This window comes from Lepisma saccharinum, chromosome 19 (genome assembly GCF_977018435.1).
Source record: "Lepisma saccharinum chromosome 19, izLepSacc3.1, whole genome shotgun sequence".
Lineage (NCBI taxonomy): Eukaryota > Metazoa > Arthropoda > Insecta > Zygentoma > Lepismatidae > Lepisma > Lepisma saccharinum.
Window position 1 is genome coordinate 42,044,257 of NC_139247.1, and position 19,977 is coordinate 42,064,233.

The window sequence follows — 19,977 nt, forward strand, 5'->3', positions numbered from 1 at the left end:
TTGTGATAGCTCTGTACATAATTCTTAAATTTGGAATAAATTATAATTTGTTCTTTCTAGGCAAGAAAAAGCACTCTTAGCGAAAAGTGTGACAAACATGGCCAACCTGAGGCAGGAGATTTACCATCTGCAGAAAGATCTCACGCAAGAAAGAGTTAAATGCAGAGCTCTAGAGGAAGAACTCCAAAACCCACTGAATGTTCATCGTTGGAGAAAGCTTGAGGCATGTAACACATTTCTAATTATACTTTCACCTAGATATAGGATCCGAAATAGGATAATAGATAGTAGGATAGTAATTCAATGTTCCGTACAATCTGAGGCAAAAAAAGATTAGTCTTCTTCTGATAAGTGGGTTTTGAATTGAAACAATGCAATGTTCTGAAGCAGAATACACTTAACAACTTCTTTAAAGTGTAAATTCAGTATTGATTAACTATTTTTTCCTAAGATCATTGTCACTACCATACTGGGCAACAGAAGTACAATATTCATAACAATGCTGTATATCCCATTTTCCACCTACTGTAGTTTATGTTCTATTGTTTTCTCTTTGGTCAAGTTATCTGGGCTCTAATGTAGTCAGTTAAGAAATTTGACACTTGGAATCTTTTCTCCCTGCATAGAAAAATCTCCTTTCTCACAAACCGTATTTGCTATGACCCTTGTCATCAAGTAATGCACTGTCATCAATTCATGTAAAATCCTTGTGTACCATTCCAATTATTATTATTATAGTATCTAATCACTATAATATAGTGGAATCCCAATATTACATTTTTCAGGGGATTAAGATGAAAGGACTTACATTGCAGCAAAATGTCAAATGCAAAAAATATAAAATCCTAACTAACACAATAGCCTTCTTAAATCCGAAGGTTTATGGCTGCAGTAACACAAACCTTCAATCTGTCCCTATCCTGGGAAGATCAATCCAATCTTTTCCACCTTTAGGTCCATCTCAACGTTATGCTACCATCTTCGTCTTGGCCTTCCTACAGGTCTCTTACCATCAGATTTCCCAACAAGAATCCTGTAAACTCTTCTTTCCTCTCCCATTCGTGCCACATGGCCTGCCCACCTAAGTCTTCTTGATTTAATTATTCTAATATTTGAACATTAATACAAATTATGCAGTTCTAAAAAAATATAACAAGACAAAGAATGTACAGGATCATAATGTCTTCCTTCCTAGGGTGTAAGGGGTGATCCTTTTTGGAGGCACCCAAATGCAAACCTCTCTTCCACGTGGTACACCCTGGACTGATTTTTGCAGACTAACGAGGCTCTGGCACCTGGATCTGCAACCCAGGATATTACTCTCTAGGAATTGTACAGAGGTGTCCTGTCATGGCTCTACGACCGTCCCACAATCGGCGGAAGTGGAGTATGGTTGGTGGACTACAATGTGATCTTCCCAGCTAGATCCGAGGGATCCGCTGACCAACAACAGGTGCGGTCCTCCATTCATATTGGGGATTAGGCGTAGAGCTGACAACTCTGCACTGTAAAAAGACATGTCAAGAAACAGCAAATATGAGGCCATGGATGTTCCCAAGGTAAAATATTCTGGAGGTAAAATAGTCCCCCATTCGGATCTCCTGGCGGGCACTACTTTGGGATGTCCCTGGACTAAGGATAAGATCTACGTTAGGAATAAGGATATTAAATTAGGCACCTGGAATGTTCTGAGCCTTTACCGGCCTGGGGCATTTCAGTGTACAGTTAATGAGATTGTTAAGTATAAATTAGATGTAGTAGCTGTCCAGGAAGTTAGGTGGCCAGGAGAAGGGAATTGTAAAACTAAAAATTATACTTTTTTCTATCATGGTACTGAAAATCATAATTTTGGAACAGGCTTTTTCATAAATAATAGAATTATCTCAGCTCTTAAAACAGTAGAATTTATTAATGATAGGATATCATATGCAGTTTTACAGGGTAGGTGGTGTAAAATTATTTTCATAAACATACATGCACCAACGGAAGATAAAGATGATAATACTAAAGATGATTTTTATGCAGTTAGAACAGGTCTTTGATAAATTTTCTCAGTATGATATGAAAATTCTGTTAGGTGACTGTAATGCACAGATTGGCAAAGAAGATACATTTAAACCCACGATTGGTAAAGAAAGTCTTCATGAATTAAGTAATGATAATGGTATAAGATTGATTACTTTTGCAACCTCAAAGAATTTAATTGTGAAAAGTACCACTTTTAAACATAAAGATATCCATAAATATACCTGGTCTTCTCCAGATGGTAAAACTCATAATCAGATAAATCCATGGCCGTATTTAGAGGGGGGGTTTCTAGGGTTCAAACCCCCCCCCGAAACTTCTGACATGTTGGATTAATGGAAGTTCAGAAACCAAAATCTGTAACAAATTTTCAATATTTTTTTCGAATCATCACAAAAATACATGGAGACAATGTTGAAACGATCGAGCTAGAATTTTCATACATTTAGAATTCTGAAACTTGAGTGAAACAGGATTTATTCTCAGAATCGTAGCCCACCCGCGACCCCACCATTATCACTTCTGTTGTCATCTTTCCAGTGTTGCTCCTGCGTCAGAAGGAATATAGACTGAAGATTCCCTTATGATTGTCCCAAAATTCCCTTTCCAGCTTTTAAATTTCCTGTCCGATAAAATCGAAAATCCCCCTTGATAGGAGTTCAAACCTAGTACCTCCAGTTTTGTAGCGCATTACGTTCGCGATTGAGGTTACAATCCATGCACCAGGCTGTTTTTAAAAAAGAATAACTGATTCTACATTTTTCAAAATTCCAAAAATTTAATTTTAAAGTCAAACAACAAAAGCTTTATGACTAAAATTTCCATCTAACTTTTAAAGCTTTTCTCTTGAAGGTATCTAAAGTTTAATGACGAAGTATAATAATTGTGCATTTCAGTACACACTGTATGAAACGTTAAAAAAAAAAGAAACTTGTGCTGGATATTCACTCATCTGCTGGATTGAGTGTGGCCGCGGTGGCTCAGTCGGTAACGCGTCTGACTACCATGCTCAAGGTCCCGGGTTCGATCCCCGGCCGGTTCAAATCCGGGAACTTTTCTAACGGTGGAAGCGGCCCCGGCGCCTACCCAGCGTCGAATAGCATGGGTACCTGGGGGAAACCCTGGGGGGTAAAGGCGGTCAGGGGCGTGATGCTGATCACATCACCCCTACTCACGACCGGATCAAGAAAGTGTGGGGCGTTACCCCCACACCCCCTATATGCCTTCATGGCATGGTGCTATGCACAGGGGAACACTTTACTTTACTTTTTTGCTGGATTGAGTAAGCCCCCTCACGGATATAACAATAATATAATAATAATTATTATTATTATGGAATAAAATTGTTTTATTATTATGAAATTTTAATTATTATTGTACAATTATTGTTATTATTTCTATTATTCAAATTTCTGGCGACGCCCATGGGAACAATTATGGATGAACCCCCCCCCGAAATTTTTTCCTGCCTACGGCCATGGATAGATCGTATTCTCATTGATAAGAGAAGGCATACTAGTATAATTGACGTTCGTGCACATAGAGGTGCTGACTGTGCCAGTGACCATTATTTAGTAATTGCTAAATTAAGAGAAAGACTTGCAGTGATAAATTATAAGCAACAAAATCTAAAAGTTATAAAATTTAATTTAGGAAAATTTGCTGATGAATGAATTAAGAAAGATTACCAAATTAAAATGTCAAATAGATTTGATGTTTTGCAGGATTTAAATGATGATGAAAATATAAATGAAACAGATGTAAATAAGAATTGGGAGCACATATGTAATGCAATAGACACAGCAGCTAAAGAAAGTATAGGATACCATAAACCAAGAAAAATGAATGTCATAATCTAATAGAAATAAGAAATCAGGCTAGACTTAGGTGGTTAAATAACTCTGGTGATACAAATCTAAGCAATTATAATAGAATAAAGCGAGAAGTTAACCGCTCGTTTAGAAGTAAAAAAAGAGATTACTTGAAAAGCAAAATTAACGAAATTGAAACAAACAGCAAAAACAAAAATATCAGAGATTTATATAAAGGTGTAAATTAATTTAGAAAGGGGTGGCAACCTAAAGTAAACTTGATAAAAGATAAAGACTGTGATTTTCTAGCTGACCCAAGCAATATTCTAAATAGATGGAAGAACTACTTTAATGACCTTATAAATGTTCATGTAGGAGATAAATCAGAAGTAAATGAAGTCCACACAGCAGAACCTTCAGTTCCAGAACCTAACTTGACTGAAGTTAAAGATGCTATTAAAAGGCTAAAAAATAACAAAGCACCTGGCATTGATTTAATACCAGCTGAGTTAATTAAATATGGTGGAAATTCATTAATATGTCAAATTCATAAATTAATTTGTTTACTATGGAATAAAGAAGAAATCCCTCAACAGTGGAAAGAATCCATAATTGTTCCTGTGTTTAAAAAAGGTGATAAAATGAACTGCAATAATTACCGTGGAATTTCTCTACTCTCAACAACATATAAAATATTATCTAACATTCTTTTAACAAGACTCACCCCATATGCTAATGAAATTATAGGTGATTATCAATGTGGATTTAAACGTAACAGATCAACTACAGATCAAATTTTTCACATCAGACAGACACTTGAAAAAAAGTGGGAATATAATCAAAACATCCATCAGCTATTCATTGATTTCAAAAAAAGCATATGATTCGATCAAAAGAGATAAATTATATAATATATTAGTCGAGTTTGGAATACCTAAGAAGCTTGTTAGTATGATAAAAGTATGCACCAGTGAAACAGAAAGTAAAATTCGTGTGGGTATTAATGTGTCTGACAAATTTACAATTCATGATGGGTTAAAACAAGGAGATGCATTATCTCCATTGCTCTTTAATTTTGCCTTAGAATATGCTGTTCAGAAGGTAAAAGAAACTAACGAAGGTAAAAAAAAAAAGGTAAAGTGCTCCCCTGTGCTTAGCACTACGCCATGAAGGCATAAAGGGGGTGTGGGGGTAATGCCCCACACTTTCTTGATCCGGTCGTGAGTGGGGTGATGTGATCAGCATCATGCCCCTGACCACCTTTACCCCCCAGGGTTTCCCCCAGGTACCCATGTCATTCGACGCTGGGTGGGTGCCGGGGCCGTTTCCAAAGTTAGAAAAGTTCTCGGATTTGAACTGGCCGGGGATCGAAACCGGGACCTTTAGCATGATAGTGAGACGCGTTACCGACTGATCCACCGTGGCCACAAACTAACGAAGGACTAAAATTAAATGGTGTGACTCAGTTGTTAGCATATGCAGATGATGTAGACTTATTAGCGGATGATATAAATACAATTAAGAATAATGCTAAAATATTTTTTTAAAACTGCTAAAAAGATAGGTTTGGAAGTTAACAAAGAGAAAACTAAATATATGCTTACAGGCGGAAACCAAGTGTTAGGTAATAATCAAAATCTAATTATTGATAACAACTCATTTGAACCAGTTTCCAAATTCAAATACTTAGGAGTAATTTTAACAAGTGAAAATTATTTTAAAGAAGAAATAAAAAGTAGGCTTAATTCAGGAAATGCATGTTACTTCTCTCTTCATAAACTTTTGTCTTCTCGTTTAATATCTAAGAAACTAAAAGTTAAAATATACAAAACAGTAATTTTGCCTGTAGTATTATATGGGTGTGAAACTTGTACCCTTACATTGAAAGAGGAACATAAATTGAGAGTATTTGAAAATAAGATCCTTAGGAAAGTATTTGGACCTAAAAGGGATGAGGAGACAGGTGAGTGGAGAAGGTTACATTATTTAGAACTACATAATTTGTATTTATGTCCAGATATTATTAGAATAATTAAATGAAGAAGACTTAGGTGGGCAGTCCATGTGGCACGAATGGGAGAGGAAAGAGGAGTTTACAGGATTCTTGTTGGGAAACCTGATGGTAAGAGACCTGTAGGAAGGCCAAGACGAAGATGGAGGGACAACATTGAGATGGACCTAAAGGAAATCTGTAGGGATGGAAAAGAGTATATATAGCTCTTGCTCAAGATAGGGACAGATGAAAGGCCTGTGTTGCTGGAGCCATGAACCTTCAGGTTTAAGAAGGCTAGAGAGTTAGTTAGTTAGTTAGGAATTGTATTGTGCTGTCGATATGTGTTTGTTTCTTCATCCCCATTGTCTCAATTAGCCAAAAGTGGCAGAAAAGCAACGCAAAATAATCTTCATTCAGTCAGTCATAATGACTTCCTTTGGCATGCATTTGAACCTTAATGTATGAAGGAATATCAATCAGTATGTCCCATTTTCTCTTACATTTTTCTGCATTATGTACAAACTTTACTTTTGTACATAAAATCACTCATAACTCCATGATTTCTACTGGCAATGTATCAAACTTTCAGGTAACTTTCTTCATTTGGTGCAAAAAAAAAAACTGTGTAGTCAGCTTAAACCTCATTTGATTAAGTAGCTACGATTTGTTTTTTCAGTTTTGTTGGCTGTTTGAAACCTAATCAGCTTAAAGCAATGCACACAAGTATTTGTTTTTTTATGAGAAGTATTTACCATCTATTGCTTATATATCATAACTGTTGTACCCTTAGCATATGTAAGCATATGTAAGCATAGGCCAGCTCAAACAGCTAGTCAGTAATGCTTTACAAATCCATAATTGTCAAGGATGTGATCCGTACTTGGTTTCAAAATTACATTTAATTATGCTTTTTTGACATGTTATTTTATGTTTGAGGAATAAAAGATGCAGTTGTATAATAAATACACGTAAATGAGTTACTAACTTTCCACAAGACTTATTTTTAAAGATTCTATTAATTTTGGTAGCCTCTGCCACCATCCATTTGGGAATTTGTTGCTTCACTGCTGGGCTGGTTTCCAGTTCCAGCCGTTTCCCTGCATGCCGATAGGAGTGCTGGTGTAGTCAGTTCATCTGTTATGTTTGTGCACACATAGCAGTGAAGCAACAAGCTCCCAAGTGGATGGTGGCAGGGACTATCAAAATTAATAGACCCTTCAAAAGTAAGTCTCATGGAAAAAGTAACCCATTTACGTGTATTTATTTGAAAATGAGTTAGGAACTAACCTCCAACATACCTTATTATTTTGCGAGTCTCAGCACATTCTTGGGAGAAAAGAATAGGTATGTTGTATATAATGCTGTGGAAAGAATGAAAGATTGCCCCTGACTGTGATAAGTTATGGAGGAAGATGTGTCCGAGATACCATTCTCCCCCTTGTTTTCCAGCTTTCCACAAAATTTTAATTAGCTAAAATAAAGTGCTAGGGTTATTCATTATTTTCTGGATTTTCTTTAAAACTGTTGTCTTTTACTAAGTAATAAAGACAGCTTTGGCATGTATTTACTTTGTTATAAAGTTTTCACCACATAATGTGACTTCCTCAGGAGATAGGACAAGTATAGTAAAGATTAAGACATTGGCTGACTGAGTCAGTTGCCAGCCAGAGTTGGAGTAGGAAGGAGTGACAGGGCACTGCTTTGTCTTTTTATCTTCTTTTTATATTTTTAACCTTTAAACTTACCTGCCAATGTCTTAATCTTTAATATATGATACGGTCCAGGTATTAAGCGTATGGCTACAATGCTTGGTCTTCACGGCCAGAAGAAGATAAATCATAAGCAGATATATTCTGTGTAATGTTTGCTATTTCATGGTTCAATGTATTTGAATGTTTCGGACATAACGTCCAGTTTATATTAAATATGTTAATTGTTCACCGTCTGGTTTTTATCTTGTGCAACTTATATTAATCTACATTACCATGTCCTTCACTCCGAACCTATCAATATACTTGTCCTTTCTCCTGAGGAAGCCACATGATGTGGGGAAAGCTTGAGAATAAAGTAAGTAAATGCCAATATTAGTCTTTATTACTTAGTGAAAGGATGGCATGTGTTGTAAGTTATGTTGTCTTTTATTTTACAGGGCACTGATCCTGACACATATGAGTTGATCCAGAAGATACAGCTCTTGCAGAAGCGCCTGTTGCAGCAATCGTCGGTTGCCGTTGAAAGGGAGCATCAACTGCAGGAAGCCGAGAAACTTTACCTTGAGCTGCGGCAAGTTATGGCCAGGCAGCCTGGTCCTGAGATGGCGCTAAAGTTGCAGCATGCACAGAAATCTCTGCAGGAGAGGAGTCAGCAAATGAAGGTAAATAAAACTGTTACATGATGACTTTGTGAGAGATGAATTTTCATTGGGTTACACCTGGCCTTAGCATGGAATGTTAATTGGACATTATCCATTGTCTTGTGCAGTGGTTCCCAAAGTGTGAGCTGCAACGCTCTAGGGTGCCGTGACTGGCTTACAGGGATGCTGCAAAATGCTCCAATATATTCAGTGAATGATCTGACTGTTCCAAATATGTGCTTATTTAGTACTTTTTCAAATAAAATGTTTTTGAATTTGAAATATGTGTTAGGCAAGGAAACCTAACCACACTAACTGAGCGTTGCAAGTGTTAGATAGGCCTACATTCTGACTTGGGTGCCGGGAAAAAATCTTGAATACTAAGGGTGCCGTGAAACAAAAATGTTTGGTAACCCCTGGTCTAGTGCATTAGCTGGATATAATTAGACAATGAGTAGTGTCCAATTAACATTGAATGCTAATGTAGAGCCATTGTCACTAACATAAAGAGAATTATTACACCTGACCCTTCTGAATATTTATTATCAACTATTGAAACCTTCTTCATACATGTTAAAATTCCTCAGGGTGTAAATGAGTCTACCGAGCTGGGGCCTAAAATTCTGTTTTTAAACCAACATGATGGCATTGTAAGGGCTAACTAATGAATTTTAAATATAAACACAGCATACGAGGGTGGTTCAAAAATCACACTGACTTGCATGCAGAGGTGCTATCTGTGGCATTGATGTATTGAGGCAGGGGGTAGAATATGTCCAGCATGCCTCTTGATTCTTGGAACAGGTTTTACTCATTTTCTACACGGTTATTAGCACATTTGTGCATATTCCCTATCAATAGAGGAGATGACAGATACCATTTTTTGTAGAGGTCATGATTTTGGTCTTTCAACCATGACTCTGTTGCAGCAATCAGTCTCTCGCCATCAAGGAAGTGGTTCTCCATAAAGATGATTCGAGGGAAGGAAACATTGATGCACAATTACGTGAGTATGACACACAAAACCGATTGCATTTTTGCGAAGTATGAAACAGGGCAATATTTTAAGCAGTCTCTCACATTTTGCCACTTTCTCACACAGTCAACTCTGTCAAGTAACCTGCCGGCTCTAGCCATCCAGAGAATCAACAGATGGAAGTTAGTATTGGAAGAATATGACTTCAAAACTGTATACACACCTCATGTGGAGTTGGCTGATAAGCTTTCTAGAATTTGTCTTGCAGATGATCCAGTCCATGATAATCATGATGATTTCGCATGTCAGTTGACAGCTGAGCCGGTTGTCTTTAACCTGATTGAATCTTCGGTGTTGACGTGCATTGCGCTAGAATCACGACGTGATCCTGAGCTTTCCAAAGTCTTCGAATATGTTCAAGGTAGATGGCCACAATTCATCGGGAGAACAAAAGGGCATCCTCTCAGAAAAATATTCGACAGGCGATATGATGTCCACATACAGAAGGGATGTATTTTCGTGGGCGAAAGACTGGTCATACCTGAATCTTGTATCCAGAGTGTCCTTTCTCTGTTGCACAAATTCCACCAGGGAACATGCAAAATAAAGATAATAGCTCGTTCATCGTTCTTCTGGAACATGATGAATGAATACATTGAAAGGCTCACGTCTTTGTGTGACACATGTTTGCGTTACAATAACAGGCCGAACTTACCTGGTACCGGATTCGAAACCTGGCCTATTGCATCACAGCCTTTTGAGTGTGTCCATCTTGATTTCTTCCATTTCTCAGATATGAATTTCCTGTTGCTGGTTGACGCTTATTCTCATTGGATATCTGTGTGGAGAGTGAAGAATATGCAGTTTGACACCATAGTCGGTCATTTAGATGAATTTTCTTCGTGCTTTGGATATCCGAAAACCTATGTTACCAACAATGGTCAACCATTTGCATCTTCAGAGTTCAACACTCACTGCTCAAAGAGGAATATTAAGCTTCTTCACTCAGCTCCGTACACCCCCAATCAAATGGTCTAGCTGAAAAGAATGTTGGGGTGGTGAAGAACATGCTCGAAAATAACTTTTTGAATCGTTCGGCAGAATGCTTACTTAAGTTTCGGCCAAGAATGGATATTTCCACTTCTAAGAAATAGATAATTCCAAAAATCAGCCTATTGATCCTGTTCCATTTATGCCGGGGGGAAAAGTACTAGTGGAACATTGCAAGGAGTAGTTCAGCCATGGTTCTAAGTACTATTGGCGAAATTGTAAAATTGATGGGCCAGAAGATGGCAAAAGTAATTGTCGATAATGACGTGGTTGTTGTTCACCTTTCGAAGATCAAGAGATATCACAATAAAGTTTGGGAAAGACATCATTATCCAAAATCAAAGTCTCTCACGTGGCAACAACCCGGTCCTAGTTAGAGAAGTGGACTATCTCATAGTACCTGCTGCTGAAGATCAAGTAGAGCCTCCAAATGCGACAAACGTCAATCAGCCGATCCCAGAAACCAAGACGACCGCCTGACCACTATGTGCAAACTCTGTAAAACAGGAGTCTCTTCTGCCAAAGAGGGGAGAGTGTCTTGTACCGACTGCTCATCTACGCCAGACCTGATCTGCATCATCAGTGTGTGTTTCATGTGCATTTCTTTACTTTCAGGGCCTTGTGTCAGAACTCAACATGTATGAGACACAAATCTCAGAGTACAAATTTGACATGAATCGTCTACAGCAAGAACTGATGGAAGTAAAGAAAAAATACTTCACTCAGGTAAATTATAATTTACATACTCTCCTGATTGGGTATACACATGGTAAGGTTACGTGGTTTGAATGTTTGCCACCAACATATTCTGAAGATATTTTCTTAATTTAAAACATTTCGTTACTACTACTACCCCAACTCATTATATTGTCATCATTATAGAAAACTACAGTGCGTTTAGTTTGGCTTGGGGTCGAGTTATGTGCCTGCAGATGGTAAGGCATGATGCAGATGCCGCATTTTCGATCCAAAATGTCCCGCTATTTTTACGCACATATCTTTAGCATGCAGGCAATTATACACTCATTGCAAAAGAAATGAAGCATCTAGAAGGAGTGGTGGAAATGAAATGAAACTGCACCTGTTGACACGTTATGTGACTATATTGCAATGATTACAAAATCAGATCAAATGGACAACAGTGTGTGCATGCTGCCCAACTGACTGACTGACCCCTTGGGTCTTGATACATGCGCCGAAGCTGCCAATTCGATTTGGAATGGAATTGTAGAGCCTTTGTATTCTCTCCCAAGGCAAATCTACCCGCAGCGGCTGTAACTGGCCCTCGATATCCTGCAAATTGGCACTGGTTCGGAGTTGACATCCGAGCTGATCCCTTACATGTTCTATCCGGGACAGATCAGGGGATATTGCTGGCCATGGGAGTACCTCAACAGGATGCAGGCAGTCCATAGACACATGTACCGTTTGCGGACGAGCATTGTCATGCTGAAAGACTGTACCAGGATGCTGTCTCGAGAGGGGTAACACATGAGGATGCAGGATGTCCGTGATGTAGTGCTGTGTCATTAGAATCCCCAGAACCACTACCAAAGGTGATCTGAAGTCATACCCTATGGCTCCCCCACACCATGGTGGCAGGGGTAATGCCGGTGTGTGGAGACAACATTGGCAGGATGTATCCTCTCCCCTTGGTGCCACCATACTCGCTCACGGTGGTCATCCGTGGTAATGCAGAACTGAGATTAATCACTGAACATGATGCAACGCCTCTCGTCACTGTCGTCAGCAGTCCATGTCTCCCGGTTATGGCAACACTTCAAACGCAGCCGTTTGTGTTCTGGTGTTAATGGCAGCCTCTGCATGGGATGGTGAACTCGTAGTCCGGCTGCTGCCAGTCTTCGACCAATGGTGTAAGATGACACAGGGTGTTGTAGAGTCTCCTGTACGTGTGTCCGGATAGCAGGCGTAGATGTGATGAGGTTGCAAAATGCTTGGCGCACAATACTGTGATACTCCCTTGGTGTGGCCAGTCTTGGTCGACCAGAACCTTCACTACGTCTGTAGGTGCCCTCACGTATCCGTTGGTGCCAACATCTGGCCACTGTGACATCTGAATGCCTGAGATGCCTGGCAATTGCACAATTCGACCAATCGCCTCATGGAGACTCCCAATACGGCCCCTTTGGAACTCCGTCAAATGTTGGTGATGCTGTCTGATGCATCTACAGGCATTCTCTGTGTTGATCACCTTCTCTCATGTTGACTGATTATCTGATGCTCCATACACGCCTTATGAACGCTATCAGGCCTGATAACACTATCACGTGATGGCACAACTCATGCACTCTGGTGGCCGTTCTAGATGTTACAAATCATTGCAACTAATAATTTACATACATATCAAAGGTACACACGTGTACAAAATGACGTTCAAATTGGACCTTTCCTTCTGCATGCTTAACTTTTTTTTGTCAATGAGTGGATTCCTATTGCATAATGAGTACTAACCTGCATCACAAAGAGTTTTTCAAAGTGGTGGCCAACTGCATTCACACATTCCAGACATCTTTTGATGAAATTTTTATTGACATATTTGTTTTGTTTGCAAGTAGTTTTCTTGCCACTACACTAGATGCAAGTTGTCAGTGCAGCTACTGTGTTATTCTTGATCACTCTGAAAGAAAATGCCATCGCCTTGACATGCAAAAGTTGATTGTTTAGGCACCAGGAGAGCACAGAAAGTGACACATTATCTGAAGCTAACATTGCAGGCTTAATTGTTGCTGTCTTATCAGTACAGTTCTGTTTGTTTTAGTGTGCAATGTAATTTCTCTGTTTAATTTCAGTGCGTTTGTCCAGTGTGATAAGTCTCATAAGTCACATATGTTACTTTGAGTGTTAGATTACTTTTTCCTGTGCAATTGGAGTGTGTGTTTGTGCATTTAATAAGATTGTGAGATCATTGAAATGCCAGCCAAAAAGTCCACGTTAGAACAAAGAATTTTTATGTATGACACTCATGTGAAAACCGAATCATTTCGAGACATTTGAAGGCAATTTTCACAGAAAATCCATGATGTTGCAGCTTCAGGTAAAGAAACAGGCAACTTGCTCTGAGATTAAGAAAAACTGGATATTTAAATGCTAGAATTACTGAGCGGAAATGAAGGATTCTAATGGAAGAAAGGCTCCATGATATTGGGGCATCATTAGAACGCTCTCCAAACAAATTCCTACATTGTGTTTCACAGGAAGTAGGCATTTCAAAAACATTAACCCATACTACTATTAAACTGTTGAAACTGAAACCTTACAGAGCCACTATAGCACAAGAATTACAGCCAACAGAACAAACATGCCAATAAAAATTGCATCAAAAGTTGCAGAGAATGTGGGAGTGCAGTTGGCCACCACTTTGAACAACTCTTATAACACAGGTTAGTACTTGTTATGCAATATAAATGTAATTGCATGCTAAAGATATGTGCGTAAAAATAAGCGGGACATTATGGATTGAAAGCACCATGCCTCACTGTCTGCAGTCATGCTCTATCTCGGCTCGAGCCAAAAAAAAATGCACTGTATATAGCAAATGCTACCAATTGTTATTTTTCTTCTCTACATTGGAAGCATTAGCTGGAGCTGGATTAAGTGATAAATTCACAATTTTGCCACCATAGGCTCCCTTATCAATTTCATCTAATCACAATTAATCTTCATGGTTGCAATTAGCCAAATGTGGCTGAAAATCAACACAAATAAAATACAAATATGGAATAATTTAATTTCAGTACTATGTATCTAGTGTCATAATTGAAAACTGGATTGAAACACCAGCAAGAAATCAAGTCAACTCTTTCGCAGAGTAGGAAGAAATGTATTTTTTATATACATAGGTAAATATTCTGAACTACTTTGAATTGTTACAGTTTTCAAGTATCAGCATTTGTGGGAATCCGAGAATTAGCAGTGGTATTGGTATTGGCTTAGCAGTAATAAGTATATTAGTAATAAGTATATTACGACAAAAGAAAGTGTCATGATAAAAAATTAATGGACGGTTGGCAACTCATACTTTCTTCAGGATGCTAATTTGAGAATGAACACTTGTGCCTAATTATGGGGGGGGGGGGGAATTTGGAGGTTTATACAGGTTTATTAACCTTTAACAAACAAAAGCCTCATCCTGCGTGTTAACCTCTATTGGACGAGCACTTTCCAGCCATGTGCTTTTCAAACTTGCCGCGAAGTAACAACAAAATCGCAGCTCGAGAACTAATTGTCATAGACAGATGAAATATAATTCTTTTTTCATAATGACAGGGCTTTTAGTGGAGGTGAAATTTACACATTGTACGTCCCAATAATGAAAATTAAAGGAAGAAGAAAATAGAAATTTTACAACATGCCCCTGTGGCAATCACAATAGACGAAAGAAAATTAAAAAAATTTAGTGTATAGCAGTGGTACATTTCTACAACCATGCTGAGTTTGCATTGAAAATAGGTTGATACTTCTTGAGAGGGGAATAAAAACAATATATAAGAAAAGAAGGGTTGCCACCTTACAGGAAAAAAAATGGATTTGCTCCTAGCATCAGCCCTATCAATGCTGGATGGACCAAATTTGCAGGGAAGCATGACTTCTAACCACTCTTTGAGGACATGTAATATTTGTCCTCCACTTTTCAAAAACATCAAAACTTTAGAAAAGTAATATTCAGGTGATTTTGAAAATTGGGCATTTCCCATTGGACCCACAATTGTCACACATTGTGATCATATTGGTTTTCATTATTACATGTATTAGAGTACTGCATGGGACCACTTTCACTCAAAAATACTTTGAGTCTCCCACGCTCAAGCGTAAGGGAGAATTCACACCAAAGAGACACGCGACACGAGAGTTTCACACCGAAGAGACAAGGTGCACATAACATGCGGTAAGCGACACTTGTTTCTTTGCTCCGTTCGCATGATGATACTAATATAATTGCATTATCAGTTTGTCACTCGAAAAAAAATGTAACAAGAGACATTGTTACATGTAAATCGCGTTGTAAAATTTGTGCAAGTTATTGAAACTTGGGCGAGGCATGTTGTGCATGAGAAACTGAGAAGTAATATGTACTGACATCAAACTGTATACGCTAGACTTTCCAGACTGGATAAAGCGAAGACCTAAACACTAGAGAAATGGTTCTCAAAGTTCGTGAAACCATGTCCGGCTATTTTTTTTTCTTAAGTCAATGCCCTTAGCCCAAGAATTTTCCTCATAAATACCTTTCCAGTATTTAAGATTTTATGCATGAATTAACATTTACCCAAGAAATTAAATATTGATAAATAAATTCTGGCATAATCAAAAAGAATAATAATATGTAGTTGGTATTACGTGTAGGATTGTTGACAAATATAAAAACAACTCAAATATGATAATGGGATTGTGTTATTTGTCAACCAATTTCATCAGAACCTTTCGCAACTCCATATAGTTGATACGAGAGCCCAGCGGTTTAGAAACAATGCACTAGAGTATTTTACCACGTTGACTGATCTATTTTGGACTAAAGTGTCTCCTTGTGCTGGCTTTTTAAAATAAAAGCCGTCATGCCCTAAATGCCTAAGAGCCTCTTTACACGATGTTGAAGGCAAATTACAGCCGATAACTGCATCAAAAAACTTGATAATTCGAAAAGAGCATTGTGTTTAAATCTTAAAACATTGTACATATCAATACTTTATTAAATCAACAAATTAGAGGTTCAAACATGTTCTAAGGCCTCCAGTTGGGCTCTCTGAAAATAGCTCATTGGGGTGACGCATTCACTGCGCATACGCGAACAACCAACTGAGGTGCATGGTATTGGGAAAATGGCACAGTCCGAGCTACATGCGACAGGTGCAGCTTGTTGTCTCATTCGGTTTGAAAGGTTCAATTGATTACTAAGTGTTCGCTTGCAAGCTACATGTGTCTCTTTTAGCATGTCGCATGTTGCATGTCTCTTCGGTGTGAATTCTCCCAATACTCTCGAGGTATAGAATCAAATATCATTTCAAGGTAACAACAATCGTAGAAATATATGTGTAAAAACCCACCCTCGTAGTTTCAGCCCATAATCATCTATTCACTTTCATATATTGGGTAAGATAGACTAAACTATGAGGGGCAGTCAAATGAAAACAGAACACCCACTACAAAGTGACAATGGAGTTTGTTTTATTCAAAAGTATTTGCCGCAAGTGTTAAGACATTTCTCCCACTGGGAGACTAGACCATCAATTCCAGTCTTGTAGAAAGAGGTAGGTCGCTGACGGATCCACAACCTCACCCACTGTTGTCCGAATGAAACCGACGTCCACGAATGTCTTTCTTCAGTCACAAGGGGAAATATCGGGGCTATACGGAGGATGTTCAAGCGTTTCCCAGCCAAATGTCTGAAGCTTATCCCTCACCAGATTGGCAGTATGGGGACGGGCATTATCATGCAAAAGTATGATTCCGTCCGACAGCATTCCAGGGCGTTTTGACTTTATGGCGCGTCGCAGTTTCTGCAACATGTCTGCATAGTGCTGCGCGTTGATTGTGGCTCCACGCTCTAGGAAGTCGACAAGCAGAGGGCCCTTGCAGTCGAAGAAGAAGCTCAGCATGACCTTACCGGAACTCGTATGGACAGCCTTGGATTTCTTTGGCGGGGGAGAATCGACGTGTTTCCATTGTTGGCTTTGCTGTTTGCTCTCGGGCTCAAAATGGTGGCACAACGTTTCGTCCCCTGTGATGATACGTGACAGAAACGCATACTCTTCCTCGTGGTACCGCTGCAAATGACTCAGACATGCAGTCATTCTGTCAATCTGCTGTCCCTCTGTCAGTTGATGCGGAACCCACTGCGTGCAAATTTTTCGGAACTGCAGGTGATCTTTGATAATGGCATGCACAGAGCCATGACTAATGCCAACCTGAACACGAATTTCTTCCTCTGTGATTCGTCGGTCTTCCCGGATCAGACCATCGATCCTCCCAATCACATCAGGCGTAATGGCTCGATGGGCCTGTCCCGGGTGTGGATTGTCTTGCAGTGATGTGCGTCCTTCGCGGAATCTCTTCTGCCACTTGTGCACATTTGTCAGGGACATGCAGTGTTCGCCATACACTGCAGACATGCGACGATGAATTCTGCGTGTTCCAGCACCCTCAGCCACCAAGAAACGAAAGTATATTTATTTAATTAATTAGATAAATTAGGCAAAATTTATTCCCGCCTGTTTATCACACACCTCTCTGCTCTTCTTTGCTTGCCTCCATTTCCAATGCTGGACGAACACACTTTTCACTACGCTCACCTCCTGAGCAATGACGAAGCAACTGTGTGGACCTGTGCGTTTTCACTATGCATTTCTCCTATCTTACAGAAGGCAGTATCGATACGTAACAACAGTGTTGCCAACTTTTGCAAGGAATGTGTTTTATGGTGGGTGTTCGGTTTTCATTTGACTGCCCCTCATACATTTTAACATGGAGATGATGACTATGTTCACTAAAGTTTCAATTGCACTGAGTCTTTAACTTCACGATGCATATTTGAGGGTCCACTACTACAGACAAATGACGATTATACAGGAACTGATGGGCTTCAATTGCATACCGATCGTTTTGCTTGTTCGAGCATTATTCGCTCGAGCGAAGAAACTGTCAATTCCGTATGCCATCTAGTGTCATCCATGCGAACTATTAGACAATTGAGCAAAAACCCTAGATGCAGCAGTCTAACATGTAAAAGTAGAATATATCGTTAAAAAGTAGTGGTTGAGGAGTAATACAAATTTATAAGTTATATCTCATAATGTTGTAAGGGAGGGGGAGAATTGACATTTTCAAATTGTGTTTGTTAATAATAGTAACAATAAAGATATTCATGATGGATGCAGTAAACGTGGTTATAAATTACTTATGTGAAATTTAGAAATTTCGTATTTCCGCATTGCACAATTTAATGGTTCAATCCTATTAATTTCGAAGAACCTCTGTCTTCATTCACTAAGGGTACGGCATCTGGAGTGGAGTTGGTACCGCGTCACTACTTTGTTTGTTCACAATTTCTTAAATTGCAACTACCGCCGCCCGGGAACAAAGAAAGTAGTGACGCAGTACCATCCCCGCTCCAGATGCCATACCCTTAGTGAATGAAGACAGAGGTTCTTCGAAATTAATAGGATTGAACCATTAAATTGTGCAATGCGAAAATACGAAATTTCTAAATTTCACGTAAGTGAATCGAGTATGTAATACCTTCCTATGTATACAAATGAACAAAAAAGAAGTGAAATATCATGTCTAGTTTTGAAGAAATGGCACCGTAATTGCTGCCATATGAATGTGGTATGGCAGGTAAACCTTGTCCTTCGTGGAATACGCATGCTGGTAATGGGTTTACTGTTCGTCCTCTAAAAGTTAATGACAGTATTCTCTTGTGCAATACATATCTACCAAATACACTAATCTGTTACGAAAGATATATGGGAGTCATGTATGTTTATCACTTCTGCTTTCATGGCATCTCCTCATAGTTTAAAATTTGCAAATAACACTTTGTTTGAATCCGCCTGTATTCTGTCATTTTCAGAAACGGAAAGCACAAAAATTTCAAGAAAAGGAGCTAACAGAAAAAGCCATTGCAAACCAAGATCCACCAAAGCCACGCCAAGCTCTTGGAGGAGGATTCAAATTGACAACACAACCAACAAAACTGCAAACGGTTGGAACAAAAGGATAATAGAGCATACTTTAGGCACATCTTTTTTTAGTACGTGAGTGAAGACTTGTATGTGTGTTTGTTTTTTACATGTATGTATGTACATAGAAAATAATTTATTACTTTGAATAATAAAGCTTTGAATTATCGTTAGTAGAGATAATTTATTTTATGCAATAAAAGCTGGATATTCAATTACGAGAAAAATACAATAGAAATTTGCATTGCTAACTAATTGTGCCCAAACTTTGCAGTACTCAAACCAGTTTTTAATGCACAATAATCCTAAAATTACTCTTTAACTATAAGGTTTGATTTTAGATAAAAATAAGCCTCAATTGGGAATTACAATCAACTGACAAGAAGAGGAACAATACAAGGGTAGTGGTGGTTTTTCCACTTGGGCATTTTTTATGATTTCTCCCTTCCAAAGACAGCCAGAAAGTAGAGATAGGTTATGAAATCACTTGACTACAGACTAAATATGTGTGATCTTGGTGGCAGAGTGTATTGACTTGTTGGCTCTCAATCTGGTCACCAAAAGTTCTGAAGTTGTTATTTTATCAGATTCATCTAATGTTCATCACAATTAGCATAAATAGGCAAAAAGCAAAATGAAAACAAAATCCTTAATGTCACTCTAGCGTATTTACGTGTGTATAATGCGCACCCTGGATTTTGATAGAGAAAAGTGACAAACAATTATATCTCGTATATAATGCGCAGTACAATTCAGGTGCAAGAAAATGGCTTTTTAGTTGTATGAGGTGCATGCATGAATTCTGCCAGAACGGACTGCTTTTCTTGGTGTAGCAGAACATTATATTACAAAGTGAAAAATTGTGGGACATGGACTTTTATATGCAGTTTTGCTCATTTCCTCTTGACTTTTTCTAAAAAAAAAAACTTCAAAATATATACTTTTTCCAAGACTAATGTAACATATATAGGAGGCACATTCAGGACCATCAAATTAGCAGTTAGCAGCAAAAGATTTCTGCCATTAAGGCATAACACACTCCAAATATGTCATATTATTTGACCAGTAATACA

The 19,977-nt window shown here is 38.5% G+C and overlaps 1 protein-coding gene across 1 annotated transcript in view; it reads left to right on the forward strand.

Moving 5' to 3' along the window:
- LOC146003122 (cilia- and flagella-associated protein 58-like) overlaps positions 1–19,071 on the forward strand; it is a 65,985-nt gene extending 46,914 nt beyond the window's left edge. Inside the window, exons 14-17 of the mRNA XM_083141299.1 lie at positions 61–223; positions 7,979–8,203; positions 10,824–10,934; positions 18,796–19,071. Of these exons, the coding sequence (XP_082997425.1) occupies positions 61–223; positions 7,979–8,203; positions 10,824–10,934; positions 18,796–18,945 (649 nt within the window). The 3' untranslated portion in view covers positions 18,946–19,071. The remainder of the gene's footprint in view (positions 1–60; positions 224–7,978; positions 8,204–10,823; positions 10,935–18,795) is intronic.
- Positions 19,072–19,977: the final 906 nt, after the last annotated feature.